Below are 16,530 nucleotides of genomic sequence, written 5' to 3' on the forward strand. Positions count from 1 at the left end.
GTGTTGGGTCTTCGTTGCTGTGCACAGGCTTTCTCTAGTTGTGGCGAGTAGGGGCTACTCTTCGTTGCGGTGCGCAGGCTTCTCATTGCGGTGTCTTGTCTTGTTGTGGAGCACGGGCTCTAGGCGCGCAAGCTTCGGTAGTTGTGGCATGCGGGCTCAGTAGTTGTGGCTCGAGGGCTCTAGAGCGCAGGTTTAGTAGTTGTGGCGTGTGGGATTCAGCAGTTGTGGCTCGCGGGCTCTAGAGCGCAGGCTCGGTAGTTGTGGCACGCGAGATTCAGTAGTTGTGGCACACGGGCTCAGTAGTTGTGGCACACGGGCTTAGTTGCTCCGCGGCATGTGGGATCTTCCCGGACCAGGGCTCGAACCCGTGTCCCCTGCATTGGCAGGCGGACTCTCAACCACTGCGCCACCAGGGAAGCCCCAAGGATAATGACTGATTGTCCTCTCTGGTCCCAAAGTCAGCGGTGGGGGGGGGCGGGGGTCGTCCAGCAAGAGACGGCTGCAACCAGATGCCGATTAGCCCAGCAGCGCAGGGACGCGCCCCAGTGCTCACCGTCCCACAACAAAGCGCGTGGTTCCCGGCATGCGTTCGTCTACACAGCTGAAGGGTGACTGGTTCGGGACTGGCTCTAGCCGGAGCAGATTCAGAGCCAGGTGCCTCTGTGCCACAAGGCCAGCGCCAACGCGGGTCCCCAATCCTACGGTCTCACTGCTGGCTGCTGCCCCCCGAACACGACCGAGCCGAGATGAGCCACTCACCCGGCTTCCCTTGAACTCACACACGCTGAGCAGCTCAGACGCTCAAAGCGGAACAGTCAGGAGATGGAGCAGGGGCAGTGCCTCGTCTGTGTCCCTGCATGTGCCCCCTCGGAATCTTCCTGAACCACCCAGATGAACCCAACGCGGGGATCACACTCGTGGATGTGACGGACACGCTCAGCCCCATACCTGCTCCCTCCTCAGCAGTGGTCTCCACTTGAGGGGCCAGACGTGAAGCTCTAAGTGAAACAACACACTTCCGACGCCTCAGGCAACCCGACCCCCAAGAAAACAGTGACCTTTAGAGAAGTGAGAGGGAAAGAATAAAGCACACACACACGTCCCAGGAGACATGTGGCTTTGATATGAAGCGCCTGTGACCCCACAGAGCCCCGCCACAGAGCAGGGCCTGCCCAGACCCACACCCGCCTCCTGCCAGGAGGATGCCCTCCGCTTCCCCACCATGATCTGCCTCCTGGAAGCCAGTGTGACACGGAGAGCATTTCCAGAACAAACGTCCTCTTTCGGCCACTTCTTTCCTCCAATTCTCAGAGCTCACCTCCCGTGTAACACCTATACTTCCAGATTTAGTTCTACAGCTGCACTGCCACCTCCGAAACTGAGTAAGATTATTTTGCTTTTCCTCCAACTGATTAGAGAAATCAGAAAGGTTATTTTGAGTTGGCTAAATCTTCAACCACATCAAATTCATCAGAACCAAAGCCTGTACCTCTTGCTGTCTAAACTGAATACCCAGATATTCCCTATAAAGACATGGCCACGTTTTTACCCAAACTTCACCATGCAAATTCAGAGAGCCCACTGTTTGAGTCGCAGGTGATTTCTGAGAAGCCAGGAGGCGCTGTGGTTCCATGGGAGCCAGCCCCCGGGGTCTGAGAGCACCACCCTCAGCCTTCCCCGCCCTTCCTAAGGGTCAGATCCCTGAAGGCCCAGCACCTGCTGCGGCCAGCACCCGGGGACCCTGCTGACTGGGGTCAAATTCAGACAGTTATTGACAGTACACAGTCCTGCGGTGTGAAGAGAAAGCACCCGAAACTGTCATGCATTACTGCAAAGTCACCCAGCCCCGGCCGTGAGCGGCTGAAGCAGGACAGAAGCCGTCGCGGTGCTTTAAGGGCCTGGGAGTGAGCAGAAACCCTCTGTGGACAAGACAGCACAGCGGTGGGAAAGGCGGGTGTCTGGGACGGGCAGGGAGGCCCTGCCACGCGCCCAGGCACAACATCGGGTGGGAACGCCCCCTGCACGTGGTGGGGCTGTCCCACACCCCACCCTGCTGCCCACGCACGGCCAGGAGGAGTCGGGAGGGAAACGGTGAGGCCGCCTCTCGAGGCCCGAAGGCAGACTCACACCCGCAGTGCACCTCCAAGCTCTAAGGAGGGCGGACAGACCAGGAGCCAGAGCCAGGTTTACCTGGCCCACCGGTGAGCTGGGACGAGTGAACGCCGGCCGGGGAGCAGTGGCCCCAGCTCGGGGTGTCCCCTCTCTCCCCCAGACGGGAACCCCTCCTCACCGGGAAAAGCTCCTCCGGCAACCGCAGGGTGGGGAGAGCAGCTCAGCAAGCCCCCACTGGGGTCCAAGGCCCAGTGTGTGCTGGCTGGACTCACAGAGGCCCCACTTTGGAGGCTCAAATTCAAGCCTTGACGGTTGAAAGCAGCCCCATGACCCGATTCCCCAGCGACGAGCCCGACTGAAGCGACCGCTCCGCCCACAAGCTCTGGGGCCTGCCTGCCAGCCAACAGCGCAGGAGGCTCACGGCACCGTGCCCGCAGCCAGGCCCCCGCTGCCCACACGCTCACGACGGCGGGCGGACGCGTCCGCTCCTCTCGAAGAGCAGCACCTTTCTGCGTGAACACAGACCCTCACTGTCCCCCCCAAGACAGCCTGCATTTCGAGGGGCGGAACATCAGGCCAGCACAGCCCCGGAGGCAACCAGACTCCAGGCGTGAAAGGCAAACTGTTATGTGACTGAAGTCGAGGATTTACGGACAACGCGAGGAAAGGTCTCAGCGGAAGGACAGACGCTGTGCTAAAGGGACACAAGGCACAATATACTGCTCCCTAAACATGTTTTTAATCACATCAATCTTAATTAATGCACCAAACCAGGTCAACTTCTAATCCCGTATAATTCATTTAAAAAATTTTAAATATCTTGCTAAGGTTAAAAATGTTCACATAACCTCACAAACATCTCTAACGTATAAAACGGCAAAGCCAAGAAAGCACGTGTTGCCAGAGTGAACCCGCCATGAACCTCGCGTGCGGCCTTGCTGACCGATGGAACCCTCTGGGGACTGTTCTGGCTGCACTCGGCCACCTCGACGTCCGGGTCAGGGAGAGGCATCTCAGCATCCGACTATGACTGTCACCCCACTGGCAGGGACAGGGTGAGAAGTGCGACTGGGACATTTTTCCAGTGACCGGAACCTGTGCTCTCAGCCCAACTGGAGCTTCACCTCTGACCCCCATGCTCTCCTCTCCGCCACCCTCACCCCTCCACCCCGGGTTTGAGTGCCTAGCCTCACAGGGCCTACCTGGGGCTTGGGGGGCCCCTCAACCCTTAATCTGCTCCAACAGACGCAAGCGGTAGATCGCGGTATGTGAGGCCCAACGTGGGCGGCGGGGCCCACGTTGCAGTGTGGAGAAGGCCGCCCTCCCGCTGGCAGAGGCTGGCTCGACGCCCCTGCGCTGCTCCCCGCTGTAACCGACCCTCCAGGACAGGGCTCCTCTCCCTACACCTTCCCCGAAAGCACAACGGAAAGGCAGGCAAACACAGCTGCCTGGAAGCGACATCCCTCCCCAGGGTCACCTTGGGCCGCCTCACCAGCAGCAGGAGCAGAGACAACCAGAAGCACAACTCTGGGAGATCAGAGGTTTTGTTTCAATGCTCAAGTGACAGAGGGTCTCCAGCTTTCCTGACCTGGAGTAAAAGCCCTGAGAAGGATGCTAAAGAAGAGGTTTAAAACTAAGGTTAAAACTCAGTGCAGCTTTTAAAATTCTGCAATTCTTTGGCTTTTTGGCTCTTTGCCAAGGCAGCTATTTTTATATATTAATACTGCTTTAGGACTTTGATTAAAACCTCATGACTGCGTTCAAGATGACACTTTAAACAAAGAAACCCCAACTTGGACGTCGCTCTCGTCCCAAGGCGCTCCAAGGGCTCAACGGGAAACCCTCGGGGCGTGATGGCCTTTGGTTTCGTTTCGAGTCCAGCAACGCACACCCTGCGTGACCGTTTGTGGCAGACACGAGGCCCGCGCCGAGGACGTGGGCAGTGCACACAGTGTGCCAGAGGGGAGCGTGCACTCGGCTCTGAGAATAACGTCTGTGATTATCTCGATAGTGACTGAGCTCCACGTTCATGATTCCCGAATTACGTTTTATAAAAAGGGAAGATCCTCCAGACTCCCTTTCATAATTATTCAGGTTATAAACATCTCTAACAGAAACTCTTCATGAGGACGTGAAAATGTCAATCCTCGAATTCACCAGCAAGTTCACTCCACCTTAGAAGCAGATTGCCCCTAGAACGCCTCAGCCGGGCGCTTCACTCTGTAGACAGTTCACATCAGGTGAGCTCAATGAGGGTTTCAGGGTCTTTTTCTCAGGACCAGAAAAAAAGGCAGTGGTTGGAGCTTGACAGCAATGAACGGGAACGAAACCTGCCTTATTCTGACAGACAGCTGCTGCACAACAGCCCAGCACCCCGCCGTCCACATGCCCCATCCCCGTGCGTCTCCGTGTGTCCCCGGGGCCAATGCTCCCGCTCCTGCCACGCTGGGATCCACCGCAGGTGAGCACTTACCTGCCCATCTTGTCCCACGTGGTGTATCTGTAGATTGCCCTGCAAAATGGATGAATGAGAGTGTGATCAAGGACAACAGCTTCAAGATGCACGAGACAGAGGCAGGAACACCCCCAGGCCATTAGTGAAAACCAGCAAAACCATTAACATCAATCCCAGCATCGGTCCCTTGTAGCCATAAAAATCCCAAACTATCAATACTTAAGCTGAGTTTACAGGTGCTATTTTTTCTTAAAAAAACAAACAAAACCAACCAGTTAAAAAAGCATTGTACCCATCCCCCAACCCTGACCCCCAAATGGAAATCTTTTTCTTCTAACTCTTCACTTTGAAACAATCTCAGACTCACAAGAAGAACCAAAAGTAGTACAGAGAGGTCCTGCGTCCCATCACCCACCCAGCTTCCCCTCTGGGACACCTGACACATCATGGGGCATTATTGGCAACCACGAAATTAATGGGATGTAATGCAATTAACCAGACTACAGGCCTACTGAGATCTCACCAGCTGGAAATTCATTTTCATTTGTTTAAAAAAAAATAATAGTTGTTTTAAGTCTGGTAGGCGCTGCTAAATGTCTCTTTACAGATATCCTCATTTTGACAAAATAACTACCTAATTTTTAAGTGAACAAAGTAAGGTTTCATTGTGATGAGAAGACTAATTGCGTATTGTAACTTTTTACAAAGTAATCATTACACTATCAGCAATTTTTTCTAATTCAGTGCATTCAATTCCTAATGGAAGCAAAACAAAAAAGAAACCCCACTGGATTATACAGAGGAGGAATTCAGTTAAGAAAACTAAAAAAAAAAAAAAAAAAAAAAAAAAGGGCAAAATTGATACCAAAAATTGAAATTCAAGAAGTATTCTAATGAATTTTTAGCAGAAACAATATAAAAGCGGATGCGCATTGATTTCTCCTTTTCCAACCCTAACCATTTTCCTTCCTTTCAAGGGCCCCCAGCAAGGCAGGCATGCTGGTTGACGGGCGGCCCTCTGTGGGCGTGGCCTCCCCCTCACCTGTGCCTGGAGAAGGGAAGCTCCCCGGCCCCCAAGAGGGCGTCTGCGCTTAGCTTGCTGCCCACTCCCCCCGCCGACATGCTGCTCTGTGTGAGCTCACAGACACCCACCCCAGCCCGCTGGCCCCGCAGGAGGCAGGGGGAAGCCCACTCCTTAGCTGCGGTCAGGCCTCCCGGGACCTGCCCCCCACCCCCGTGCGCTGCTCCCCTTCACCACTCCCCCGCCCCCGCTAGCCTCCCCACCCCGCGGGCACCCACCCGGCCGTGCGCCCCACCTTCCCATGGACACACCTGTCCCGTCATCTGACGACTCACAGGGATTTGTCCAGCTCGGAGCCATCCCCTCAGAACCCGCCCGCCTCTTCCCTCCGACTGTGGGGCTGGGGGCTGGGGGCTGGGGGCTGGGACTGAGAGGTCGGGGGGCACTGACGTCACCCACTTAAGGAAAGCAGCCCGGTGTGCGGCTGGAACACGAGGAGCCAGCAGGCACCCCTAAAAGAGTCCCAGGCTTCCCAGAGGACTCTCCTGAGACCCGGGGGCCAACAGCCCCCGGCGGCTGGCAGATGCCCGAGGCTGGAAGCAAGCCCGGCCCTCAGCTCCGCCCACACGGCACACGGGGGGGGGGGGGGGGGGGGGGGGGGCGGGGGGGGGCGGGGGGGGGTGCGGGGGGGGGGCGGGGGGCGGGGTATCCAGGGCGCACTGCTCCCAGGCGGGGCCAAGGTGCAGGAAGCCACGCCCCAATCTGCGGGCTGCAGCCCTGCGCCCCAGGCCCCGACCCGCCTTCGGAGGGTCAAGCTGACCTTCACACACCAAGCCCCCTGGGCAGGTACGAGTGCAGCCAGGAAGGCCTCCTGCCTCTGTCCTTACCGTGGAGTAACAGTAAAAGGACACCAGTGGGAAGAGGCCGGGATGGCGGGACGGCAGGCGGTCGAGGCTGAGTCAGAAAAAGCTGCGCCGAAGGCTCACAGGACCTTCACGGGCTCTCTCACCAGAGTCCCACCTCCCTCAAGTCCCGCACTGGCCCCACGAGGACAAGTGAGGCCACAGTCTCAAGGGCGGCCCCCTCGTGCTCCTCCCATCCCTGGGGCTGCAGAGGGCACTTCAGCCAGGAGCAAAAGCCTCCATATAGCAAGTGTCCACCAAGAAACCCAGATGGGGCCACGGTGCAGCAAGGGCAGGAAGGTGTGGAGGGCAGGCAGGGCCTCGGGTTGGTGCCCCAGGAAGCGGGAAGCAGGCGGTCTCTGCTGGACACCTGTGTCATCTGGGGATGCCCAGTTGTCCACCGCACTGGACAAAGGTCAGAGTGCAGAGGGCCCGTGGGCACAGAGCGGGCCCTGGGCTGGCAGCCAGACTCACCTCGCTGTCCTGCGTGATCTGCACCTGCTCCCCTTGAGGCACCTGGGCGATGTGGAGGTGGCCCTGTGGGATCCGCAGAAGAGAAGACACCAAGAAGCATCAGAGGAAACAAGAAACGCTCTCCGAAACGTCTGTTCCTGATTCTCCACTCGCCGTTCAAGAAAAGACAGCTAAGGCCTGAGTGGCCAGTATCACACAGGCATGGTGTGAGCATACTAAACACTCTCTTGAAGTTCTACTTTAAGGACATAACACAGAATACTCTGCAGTAATTCTTAAAGGGGCAATGGGGCCTAGGAAAAATCTGTTAAATCTTTAAATGTTACTAAACAGGCAAATTTAAGAATGTGAAGGTCATACAGGAAAAAGGAGAAACCACAATTTTCCAGAAAACTAAACTGACAAGTTTTTTGTTTTTTTTTGTTTTAAATTGTACTATCAACTCAGAGGGACCAGGAACCTCATGGACTTTCGGACAGGGTCCCTAGTGACCTGGGGGTGCTGGAGGCTACACAGCAGCATGACTAGGAGGGTGGGGGGCAGCTGTACACGTGTCTACACGGAAAACACGTCAGCCAACGCTTTTTAAAGCAAAGAAACACGTGGCGATTTAAACAGCTGAAGTAAACAGTAAACGTGGTTCCAAAGTATCAGACCCCAACTAAAATGCATTTGTGTTTGTAGATACAGGCAGACAAATAATTCCTGTAAATCTTAACTTAGCTCAGTGAGATGAATATCCATTATCTTATTTAAAATTCTACCTTAATCAAAATGGACCTGAAAATAAACTACTGTTGAATTTTCTATTGCTTTCATTTGACTACATCTATGTAAACCCTGTACCACAGTTATCTATTCTGGAATTCTTTCAAAGAGCTTCCTTACTAACGAGATCAGAGTAACTGCTTTTGTGACTGTCAGCTAAACAAAGAATCACTGTTTATAACTGCTCCGGTCTCCCCTGGAAGAAGAAGGACTCTTCACAGTCCTCCTCAGTGCTCTCGGGAAGCCCTCCCTTTCCAGACGGCGTGCTGAGTGCAGCAGCAAACCAAGGCCGCCTGGGTCAGAACCAGGTCTCCAGGAGGCAGCCCTGCAACGAGGCCCACGGCGAGGAGGCTGGGTGACTAAAGCATCCCCAGGATCCCCTGGAAGTTCCTGCCCTGCTCTCCCACGAAGGGTCGGGAGGAACGTCCACCTGGGCCGGCAGCGCACAAGGGCGACTCGTCACACAATCGAAGGAAACTACACAATGACTAAGGCCACCAGCTCTCTCCGCTGGCCCCAGAACGAAGTTATTCTTCTCCCCTCAGTAAAGGGTGCCCATGCTTCTGAACGGAGAAAATATCTATGATACATCTCGATGTCTCCCAGGAGGACAGGCAGAGCGCACAGGCAGGGGAGCCGCGAGGGGCCGGCAGAGAGGTCTACGAGACGTAGGAGGCCTACCTTAACTATTTCTACTTGGACCCCATCCCAAGGTGTCAGCGGGATCCAGAAGTGCAGGGAAAGCTGGTCGTGGCGCCCCTCCCCCCGCTTCCCAGCCGTGCCCTCCCCTTCCACTCGCAAAGGCAAACTGGCGAGAAGTACATACTACTTGGACCTGTCCGTCCTCCCCGATCTGGTGGATCTGGACCTGCTGCGCGTTGGCCAGGGCGTAGTGCAGGGCCTGAGGCGGGGGCTGCTGCAGCTCACTGGCGGGCGGCGGCGTGCTCATCATGGTCTCTGCGGGGAGATGCACACGAGCCTGAGCTGCCAGCCTGGGGCCGAGCCCACCTCTGCCTCCCTCTCCGCCCAGCCACACTGCCCCCGGAGATGAAGGGAGAGCCTTCGTTCCTGGACTTCCAGTGTGCAGCGTCGTGAGCCACAGCTGTTAGACAGCGGGGCTTTCCCACCTGTAGTCAGCGTCTAAAGACCCGATGACCCGCAGACACAGACGGTTCCCACCCACTACGTAACTGAAGCTCCTCAGATGTAGCGACAAAAATGGAACACGAAAAACAGGAACAATACTAAACTCTGTGTCAGGCCAGCGCAAGGTAAGTCCATGGATATTTAAACTAACCTGGGGGGGGTGGGGGGAGGGACTTCCCTGGTGGCGCAATGGTTAAGAATCCGCCTGCCAATGCAGGGGACACGGGTTCGAGCCCTGGCCCAGGAAGATCCCACATGCCGCGGAGCAACTAAGCCCTTGCGCCACAACTACTGAGCCTGTGCTCTAGAGCCCAGGAGCCACAGCTACGGAGCCCATGTGCCACCACTACTGAAGCCCACGTGCCTAGAGCCCGTGCTCCGCAACAAAGAGAAGCCACCACGATGAGAAGCCCGCGCACCGCAACAAAGAGTAGCCCCCGCTCCGCAACAAAGAGTAGCCCCCGCTCGTCACAACTAGAGAAAGCCCGCGCGCAGCAACGAAGACCCAACGCGGCCAAAAGTAAATAAACAGACAAACAAACAAAAAACTAACTTGGGAGAAAAGCTCCATCCACTCAATTAAAGGAACACTTCCAATAAAAGTTTACTTTCCATGTTTAACCCAGAATGAGATACGTTTGTTTTCGTGTGTTGTGTATTACTTTTAACTGTAATACTATCTCAATCAGAAGAATTTTCTTATACACTTAGAACATTAGGACTCAGAAAAAAATTTTTTTTAATTTTCAATGTATATACATATTTTTGTTCAAAAGAACGGATCACTCAAAAAGACTTCTAAAGATAAAAACATATTACATTAGAATGAAATTCTGTGAGAAGTAGAATGCTGATATGAATGGAAAGAGGAAAAAGATATAAAATGTCTCATTCTTTTTTTTTTTTTTTTTTAAATTGCTCTCCATCAACAACCTCAAGAGAGTCTTTTTTTTTTTTTAACTTTTGGGTTTATTTATTTATTTATTTATTTATGGCTGTGTTGGGTCCTCGTCTCTGTGCGAGGGCTTTCTCCAGCTGCGGCAAGTGGGGGCCCCTCTCCATCGCGGTGCGCGGGCCCCTCACCATCGCGGCCTCTCTTGCTGCGGAGCACGGGCTCCAGGCGCGCAGGCTCAGCAGTTGTGGCTCACGGGCCCAGCCGCTCCGCGGCATGTGGGATCTTCCCAGACCAGGGCTCAAACCCGTGTCCCCCGCATTGGCAGGCAGACTCCCAACCACTGCGCCACCAGGGAAGCCCCAAATGTCTGATTCTTGAAGAAAAGAATTTTCATGCATTTTTTAATAGCTTAATGGTGGGTAACAAATTGACATGGTATAGATTCCACTGGCTGCCTTTTAAAAAGTTACAATAAAACAGTGTTAAGATGTTAATCCTTACAAAATTCAAGTTATTGAATTTACCACGTCATCAATAGCTCCCTCTAATTACGCAACGTGAAGACCAATTTAAATCTATGTTTTACAATCAATACTGATATCAAAGTGCAGTGCAAAAAACTGCATTTGTTACTTGCTTGTGGTCAAGAATAATCCAAGAGATACGGCAAGTGACCCCAGGCAAGGACTCACGCCGAGGGAGGACCACGGCCCCCCGGCAGTGACACGGAAAGGGCAGCCCCTCAAAGGCCTCGCCCCACTGGCCGCGCTCCCCCATGTCCAGAGAGACACACAGTCAGGAGCTGGTTCTCTGCGACCCTAACGTTCTGGGCCCTACGCGGGTGCTCCCCAGTGAGAGCTGTGGGGAAAAGCGCTGGGGGCGGAGGTTTACACAGTAAAATGCAGCCACCTTAAACTCAAGCACATATGAAAGTTCACGTGGTGTGGCCAGACAGCAGTGTGAGATACAAACGTTTTAATAAACTGATATTTTTAAAATCCCTTGAAAACCAGTGATGTTGTGGTCTGTGTTCAAATTGGCAGTACTAATTCAGCTTTAAATACACCAGCCTCGGCTCAGAATCTCCCTTGTAGCATTTGTCTGCTGATACTTCAAAAGAGAACATGACAACTCCAGCTGGAATTACTACCAATTCCAAATTAACGGAATCCTGGCTAAATTACATGTTCCTGGATTATGTCTGTCACCAGAATAGTCTTAAGGACCAGATTCGCTGGGTCAGGCCACGAGTCCGCAGGAAGAACAAGGACGACATCCCAGAGGCCCTTTAACCAAGCACCCTGCGCTGTATCGAGTTTGGGCCAAGTAGGCAGTACGTTAAAGTAGAAGAATATCCAGTCAACAGAAAGTTACAGAACAACGTACTTCCAAAAGAGTTTGATAAAAGAAGAACATGGTCCGTGTTTCCCTCAAAACTCCCAGGGCTCCAGCGCCCGAGGAGGGGCCGCCCTCTGGCTTCCGGCGGACCGCCCGAGAGCAGTCCAGACCCGTCCCAGAGCCCGGAACTCCCCCCTCGTGCTTCCCAGACACGCAGCACCTGAGGCAAAGCGGGTGCGACAGTGTCGGCCTCCCTCAAGTGCTCCTTAAAAAGGCGCACCTTGACCCCCGCCCCGACGCGGTGCCCCCTGCTGCACAACCCGGGCACAGAGACCGGGTGGGCGGAGGCAGCAAGGTGCCGGGTGGCACCACGGCGTCCGTCCTCCGAGGCCCAGAAGGCAGCTGGCCCATCAGGACGACACAGAGGGCCCCCTGCTCCTGAGAAAGCACCCATCACTCTGGCCATGGACGGCGCTGCTGGAGCCTGCGGACCTTCCCAAGCCACTGGGGCCGGCCAGAGTCCATTCTGAGCCACACGTCCTGAGGCTCAGCACCTGCCCGGCCACGGCACCGAAGAGCCCCTCATGGTGGCCATTCGCCACCCGCAAGAGGCCACGGGACCAACAGCAGCACTGAGAGTTGCTCAGACCCACAGCCTGGGGACCTCCCTGGTGGTGCAGTGGTTAAGAATCCGCCTGCCAACTGAACCCGTGCGCCACAACTACTGAGCCCGTGTGCCACAGCTACTGAAGCCCGCGCGCCTAGAGCCCGTGCTCTGCAGCAAGAGAAGCCACCGCAATGAGAAGCCCACGCGCCGCAACGAAGAGTAGCCCCCGCTCGCCTCAACTAGAGAAAGCCCACGCACAGCAACGAAGACCCAACGCGGCCAAAAAGAAAAAGAAAAACAAAACCAAAACCAAACCCATAGCCTCTTAGGAGGAACCCTGACGTGTTTATGGACAGAAAAACGGAGGAACTGAAGACACATGACTACCATTAAACTGAATTACTGTCATTTAACTGAAAGAGACACTAACAACGGGAAGAAAAACAAACAACAAGTGAGCGAGGGTCAAGACAAAGCATGACATCACCAGCCCGTGATGGAGATCAGACCTGAGGGGCAAAGGCCACCTGAGTCCCCAACCACAAGGTCAGAAGCGGATGCAAGGTGGCCGGCCCAGCAGCCCAAGCACAGCTTCAGGACCCAGCACCCTCCTGCTCCAACGTGGTCCGGACAGGCTCGGGGCCTCACGCAGGTGCTGGCCGGCAACGCCGAGCCTCAGACCACCGCCCGGAGGCAGGATCTGAACTGAACACGATCCCGAGGGGCCCGCCTGCAAGTCAGCTCGTCACGTGTCCCGGGCACCTCCAGAGGTGGGGACGCGGGTTCCACAGCCCGCCTCATCTGATGGGGACAGGCACTGAGCACGGCCGTGCTGGCCAGGCGGCCCCGGGGTAAGACGGCAGATCCCCGGCCACGATGAAACCTGCATCCCTGGAGCCACAGCCCCCACGCCTACCCTGTTAGGACCACAGAGCCAGTCCGGTTCGGCGGGGAGCCACCCCCAGCGGGCCCCCAACTGCTACCTAAGTTCCCATGACAGAATCCCGGTGGTGACAGAAAGGCCAGACTCCTCACTGAGAGACTCTTCAATGCAGGCCCCGCACAGAAGCTCTGCTCGGGGCATGACCTGTCTGGCCCACGAGAGTCGGCCACCCCCAGCTTGCATGATTCACATGGCAAGTTACGGCCAAGTGTCCGATAACCACCAAACCACCGAGGAAAACCGCTTCCTGCGGTCTGGCTCAGAAAGATTCATAACCCTGCGAGGACTCCAGGTGACCTGGTTTGTCACCGCAGCGTTTCCAGAACGAGAGTTCCGCCCACCCTGCCCACTGCTGCCCCTGAATCCCGGTCCCGACCCCGGTCAGGGCTCAGGTCCTGAGAGCCACTGGCAAGGGAGCGTCCGCAGGAGTTAAAAAACCATTTCTGTTACAACGTTTTGAGACATCTTCGGTGACAAGCGATGCTGGTCTCCTTGTCACTCCTGGCGAACTTTCCCAGCTGTCCTTTCAACGCCTGAAAAGAAAGCCTAAGAGCTTCCCGTTATCTTGAGGATGAGTATAACCGAGGCTGCGTCCTCACCACGGCAGTAACGAGCACGACTTAGGCTTCACCCCAGCCTTCACCTGCAGGCGCCGCGCAGATGGTGACAGTGACAGCGAGCCAGCGACGTGCTGACCCCCCAGGCAGAGGGAGCAGCGCTCAGGGCGGCGTCCGAGGTGGTCCTGGCCCGGCTCCTGCCGCTGCAGCTGAGCCCAGGATGCCCTCCACCTAGACAACTGCCACGCAAGCCTCTCGGGGTCCGGCCGAGGCTCCCCGCCTCTCACAGGGCACGTGCGGGCAGAGAACCACGGTTCTCGCACTGACCGCCCCCGGGGCCACCTGCCTGGGCCGCCCCGCGTCGTACCTGAGGCGCCGTACGAGGACGAGGACGGGGTTCTCCTGGAGAAGCTCTTGACGGCCAGGCTCTGGCCTCGCTGTTTTCGCCGCCAGGCCGTCCGACACTTGGAGTCGATGCTCTGTTTGATTCGATACCAGTCGGATTCCGTGATTCCAAATTTATAGAAGAGGTGACCTGCAAGAACACACCCGAGGGGAGGCTCTGTGAGGCGCGGGCCTTCCGCGCGGCCGGCGGTCAGGGCGCAGCGCCAACAGGAAGCGTGACGGGCGAGAGCCGCCTCAGGCCTACCTGTCGGGTGCGATGATCGCTTTTCATTTATTCAGCTTTAACCTATCTGACGTGATCCACCCCCACCAGATGGAGTCGGGCAACAAGCTGGAGGTGAGGGTTCCCACAAGCGTCCTGGATGCCCCGCGCCCCAACTGTCCACCCTGATTCCACGCGCGGCCTCTCAGGTCCTGAGGCCGAGACGAGACGCCAGCTCGTTCCTCCTTGCTCGTGCCTGCCTGGCTGCCTCCTTCCCTCCTCTCAAGTCTCGGCTCCAGCGTGAGCTCAGTAATCCTCCCCTCAACCAGCCCACTTCACCCCAGGGTCCTCCCACCGCCACCCCTGTCCCGGCGCTCTAACACTTTAGAGAACTTAGATACTGATGGCGTTTACTCCGCCTCCCCCACAAACACAGGGATCTTTGCTCTCCTCATCCACGCCTGCCGAGAGCCCAGAATGTCCAGGCGCATGACAGATGCTTACACATTTGTTGCCTAAATGCTGGTTACAACTCATCTGAAGACTTTCTTCCACTGCTACTTGAGTCTGAGGCTTGCGGAACTTCCCTTGCCTCTCCATCTGCCTCCCTCCATCAGAATGAAACTCCCTAAGGGCGGACATAATCCACTCCCTGGGGCCCCCACCGCACGGCCAGCCCAGCCAAGTGGGCATCACCTCCACTGAACCGCTGGCCGCAGAGGGCGAAGCAGCCCCCCGGCACCCACGCTGTCCGCCCCTGCGTTACGGCGAGCTCTCAGTGCGTGATGTGGGCAGCTGAGACCCCTTACCAGCAAGGAGGAAACCGGGTGGCAAATGGAGACCCCTCCCTGCCAGCCCGCCCACCTCTCACTGGACCACTTCACCTCTTCCTTGTGCTGAATCAACAGGGAGTAATGGTCAGGAACACAGGAACCACAAAAAATGCTTTTCAACAGGGTGACCTCCTTTCTAGCCGGTCATGAAGCTTCGCAGATTAACGGGAAAATAAATGGATGAAATTCAAAAATTTAATAATAAAAAGATTCAGCTGGAAAACTTGCTGTTTTGGCTACGAAGAGCATCCAGTTTGGAGGTCTGCTGAGAGATCATTTGAGGCCCAATCCCTAAACTCTGCTCTGTGGAGAGCACAGACCCTAGGAATAATCAAAACAAAGGAAGTCTTTGCTTTCTTAACTACTGTATTGAGTTTCTTTTGTCTTGGAAAGACACTTAACTTTTTTGTGAACCTAAGCCTAAGGCATTTTTGACTCCAAACAGAATGACAACCAAAATGTCTGTCACCTTGATAAAAAGAAATTGCGTTAAGGAGGGGCAGGGTTTACAGGATCAGAGAGAAGATGAACTGCAAGGTAGTCTCAGCCCCACTTTGTCCTCCTGCAGAAAAGGAAGCACATAAGGAGGTGGCACCTCTTTGCTGGTTTTCAGGTCATCTCTAAACTAACCGGAGTCATCGCAATATTTACCGAGACGGCTCCACGCCGGGTACGGCTCTAGATGCAGGCTGGGGCTCACAAAGTTCCAGCCAGTTACCCACTTGAGTGACAAGAGAACCCAACTGCCAACTGTAGTTACCACAGAACTCAAATACTGACTGAGCCCAACTATGAGAACAAGAACCGTATAGTCACAAGGGGACCCGACCACTAAGTACAGCTGTACAGTCACAGGAGGAGCCAACTACCCACTACAGCTACAGAGGAGCCCAAATACAGGCAAAGAAGTGGTGACCACACGTATCCAACCACCTCATTAGGTACCTGCTCCAATAAAGAAGGGCACCCTGCAGACCACCCTCAGATCCCCTCATGCCTTCCCACACAAGAAAAACACCTTCCGAATGCCTCTAGGGATTAATGAGATCATGCAAAATTCCAAAGCTTGTTAGTAATAGAAGAGAATACATACAACACACACGTGGGCACACAAACGTTAAGAAACGAGCGAAAACATTAATACTTAAATTCAACTTTGTAAAAACCAATCTGCCAGTTCAAAACCTGGCTTACATCCTTCGAAGAAAAAACGTACATTCGTAGAGTTCTGCATTAGCCATTTTAAAATTCTTCTGAGACATCTTATTACATAGTTCCTCCCAACAGTGACTCAAGACTCCAGCTCGATGGCCAATGCCCCCGTGAAGGCTGCCAGGAAACACTAAGGAAGGCGCCAGCAGCACCAATGCCTCCCCCACCGAGAGCATGGTGCAGGAGGGCACAGGGGGCTCGGCTCCGCCCCAGGAGCCTCATGGGTGGGCTTCCTCTGACTTTGCTAAAGGCGTTCAACTTTTCTGCCAGCCCTGAGCAACCTCAGCTGAGTGAAAGGAGGAGGAACCTCTTACAACGAGTGATAAAAAGATTACTTTGAATTAACTGGTATTTCACACTTGTTGAAGCATTTTATCTCCAGTCATTTGATGCTCCTAAGAAAACCTCATGAAGTAAGAAGTCAATCTCCTCACTTCAGCTCCAAACCGAGTTATCAGTAAGGAGTGAGAACCAGCCTTAAAATTCAGGCCTCCGGCGCCCACCCAAGTGGAGAAGAAACGGCCACAGAAAGCCCAGCAGCGCCTCCCTCTGCCCGGACAGCAGCGGGCGCCCGGCCGGGACGCTCGGGAGCCGGGGAGGAGGTGGCGGCACCCCCCACCCCCGCCCCCGCCCCCCGGCGGCCTGGACACAGTCTCCTCC

General features: G+C 55.2%; 1 protein-coding gene across 8 annotated transcripts in view; it reads right to left on the reverse strand.

Annotated features, from left to right (window-relative positions):
* Positions 1-16,530, reverse strand: part of BANP (BTG3 associated nuclear protein) — a 103,465-nt gene that overhangs the window by 21,356 nt on the left and 65,579 nt on the right. For 6 of the 8 annotated variants that reach the window (XM_068528824.1, XM_068528819.1, XM_068528821.1 and 3 more), the window contains 4 exons: positions 13,586-13,753; positions 8,559-8,689; positions 6,965-7,036; positions 4,586-4,624 (listed from right to left, as the gene is read on the reverse strand). In XM_068528824.1, the coding sequence (XP_068384925.1) occupies positions 4,586-4,624; positions 6,965-7,036; positions 8,559-8,689; positions 13,586-13,753 (410 nt within the window). The remainder of the gene's footprint in view (positions 1-4,585; positions 4,625-6,964; positions 7,037-8,558; positions 8,690-13,585; positions 13,754-16,530) is intronic. The other 2 variants (XM_068528825.1, XM_068528823.1) reach the window with 1 other exon arrangement.

Source organism: Eschrichtius robustus, chromosome 19 (genome assembly GCF_028021215.1).
Source record: "Eschrichtius robustus isolate mEscRob2 chromosome 19, mEscRob2.pri, whole genome shotgun sequence".
Classification (NCBI taxonomy): domain Eukaryota; kingdom Metazoa; phylum Chordata; class Mammalia; order Artiodactyla; family Eschrichtiidae; genus Eschrichtius; species Eschrichtius robustus.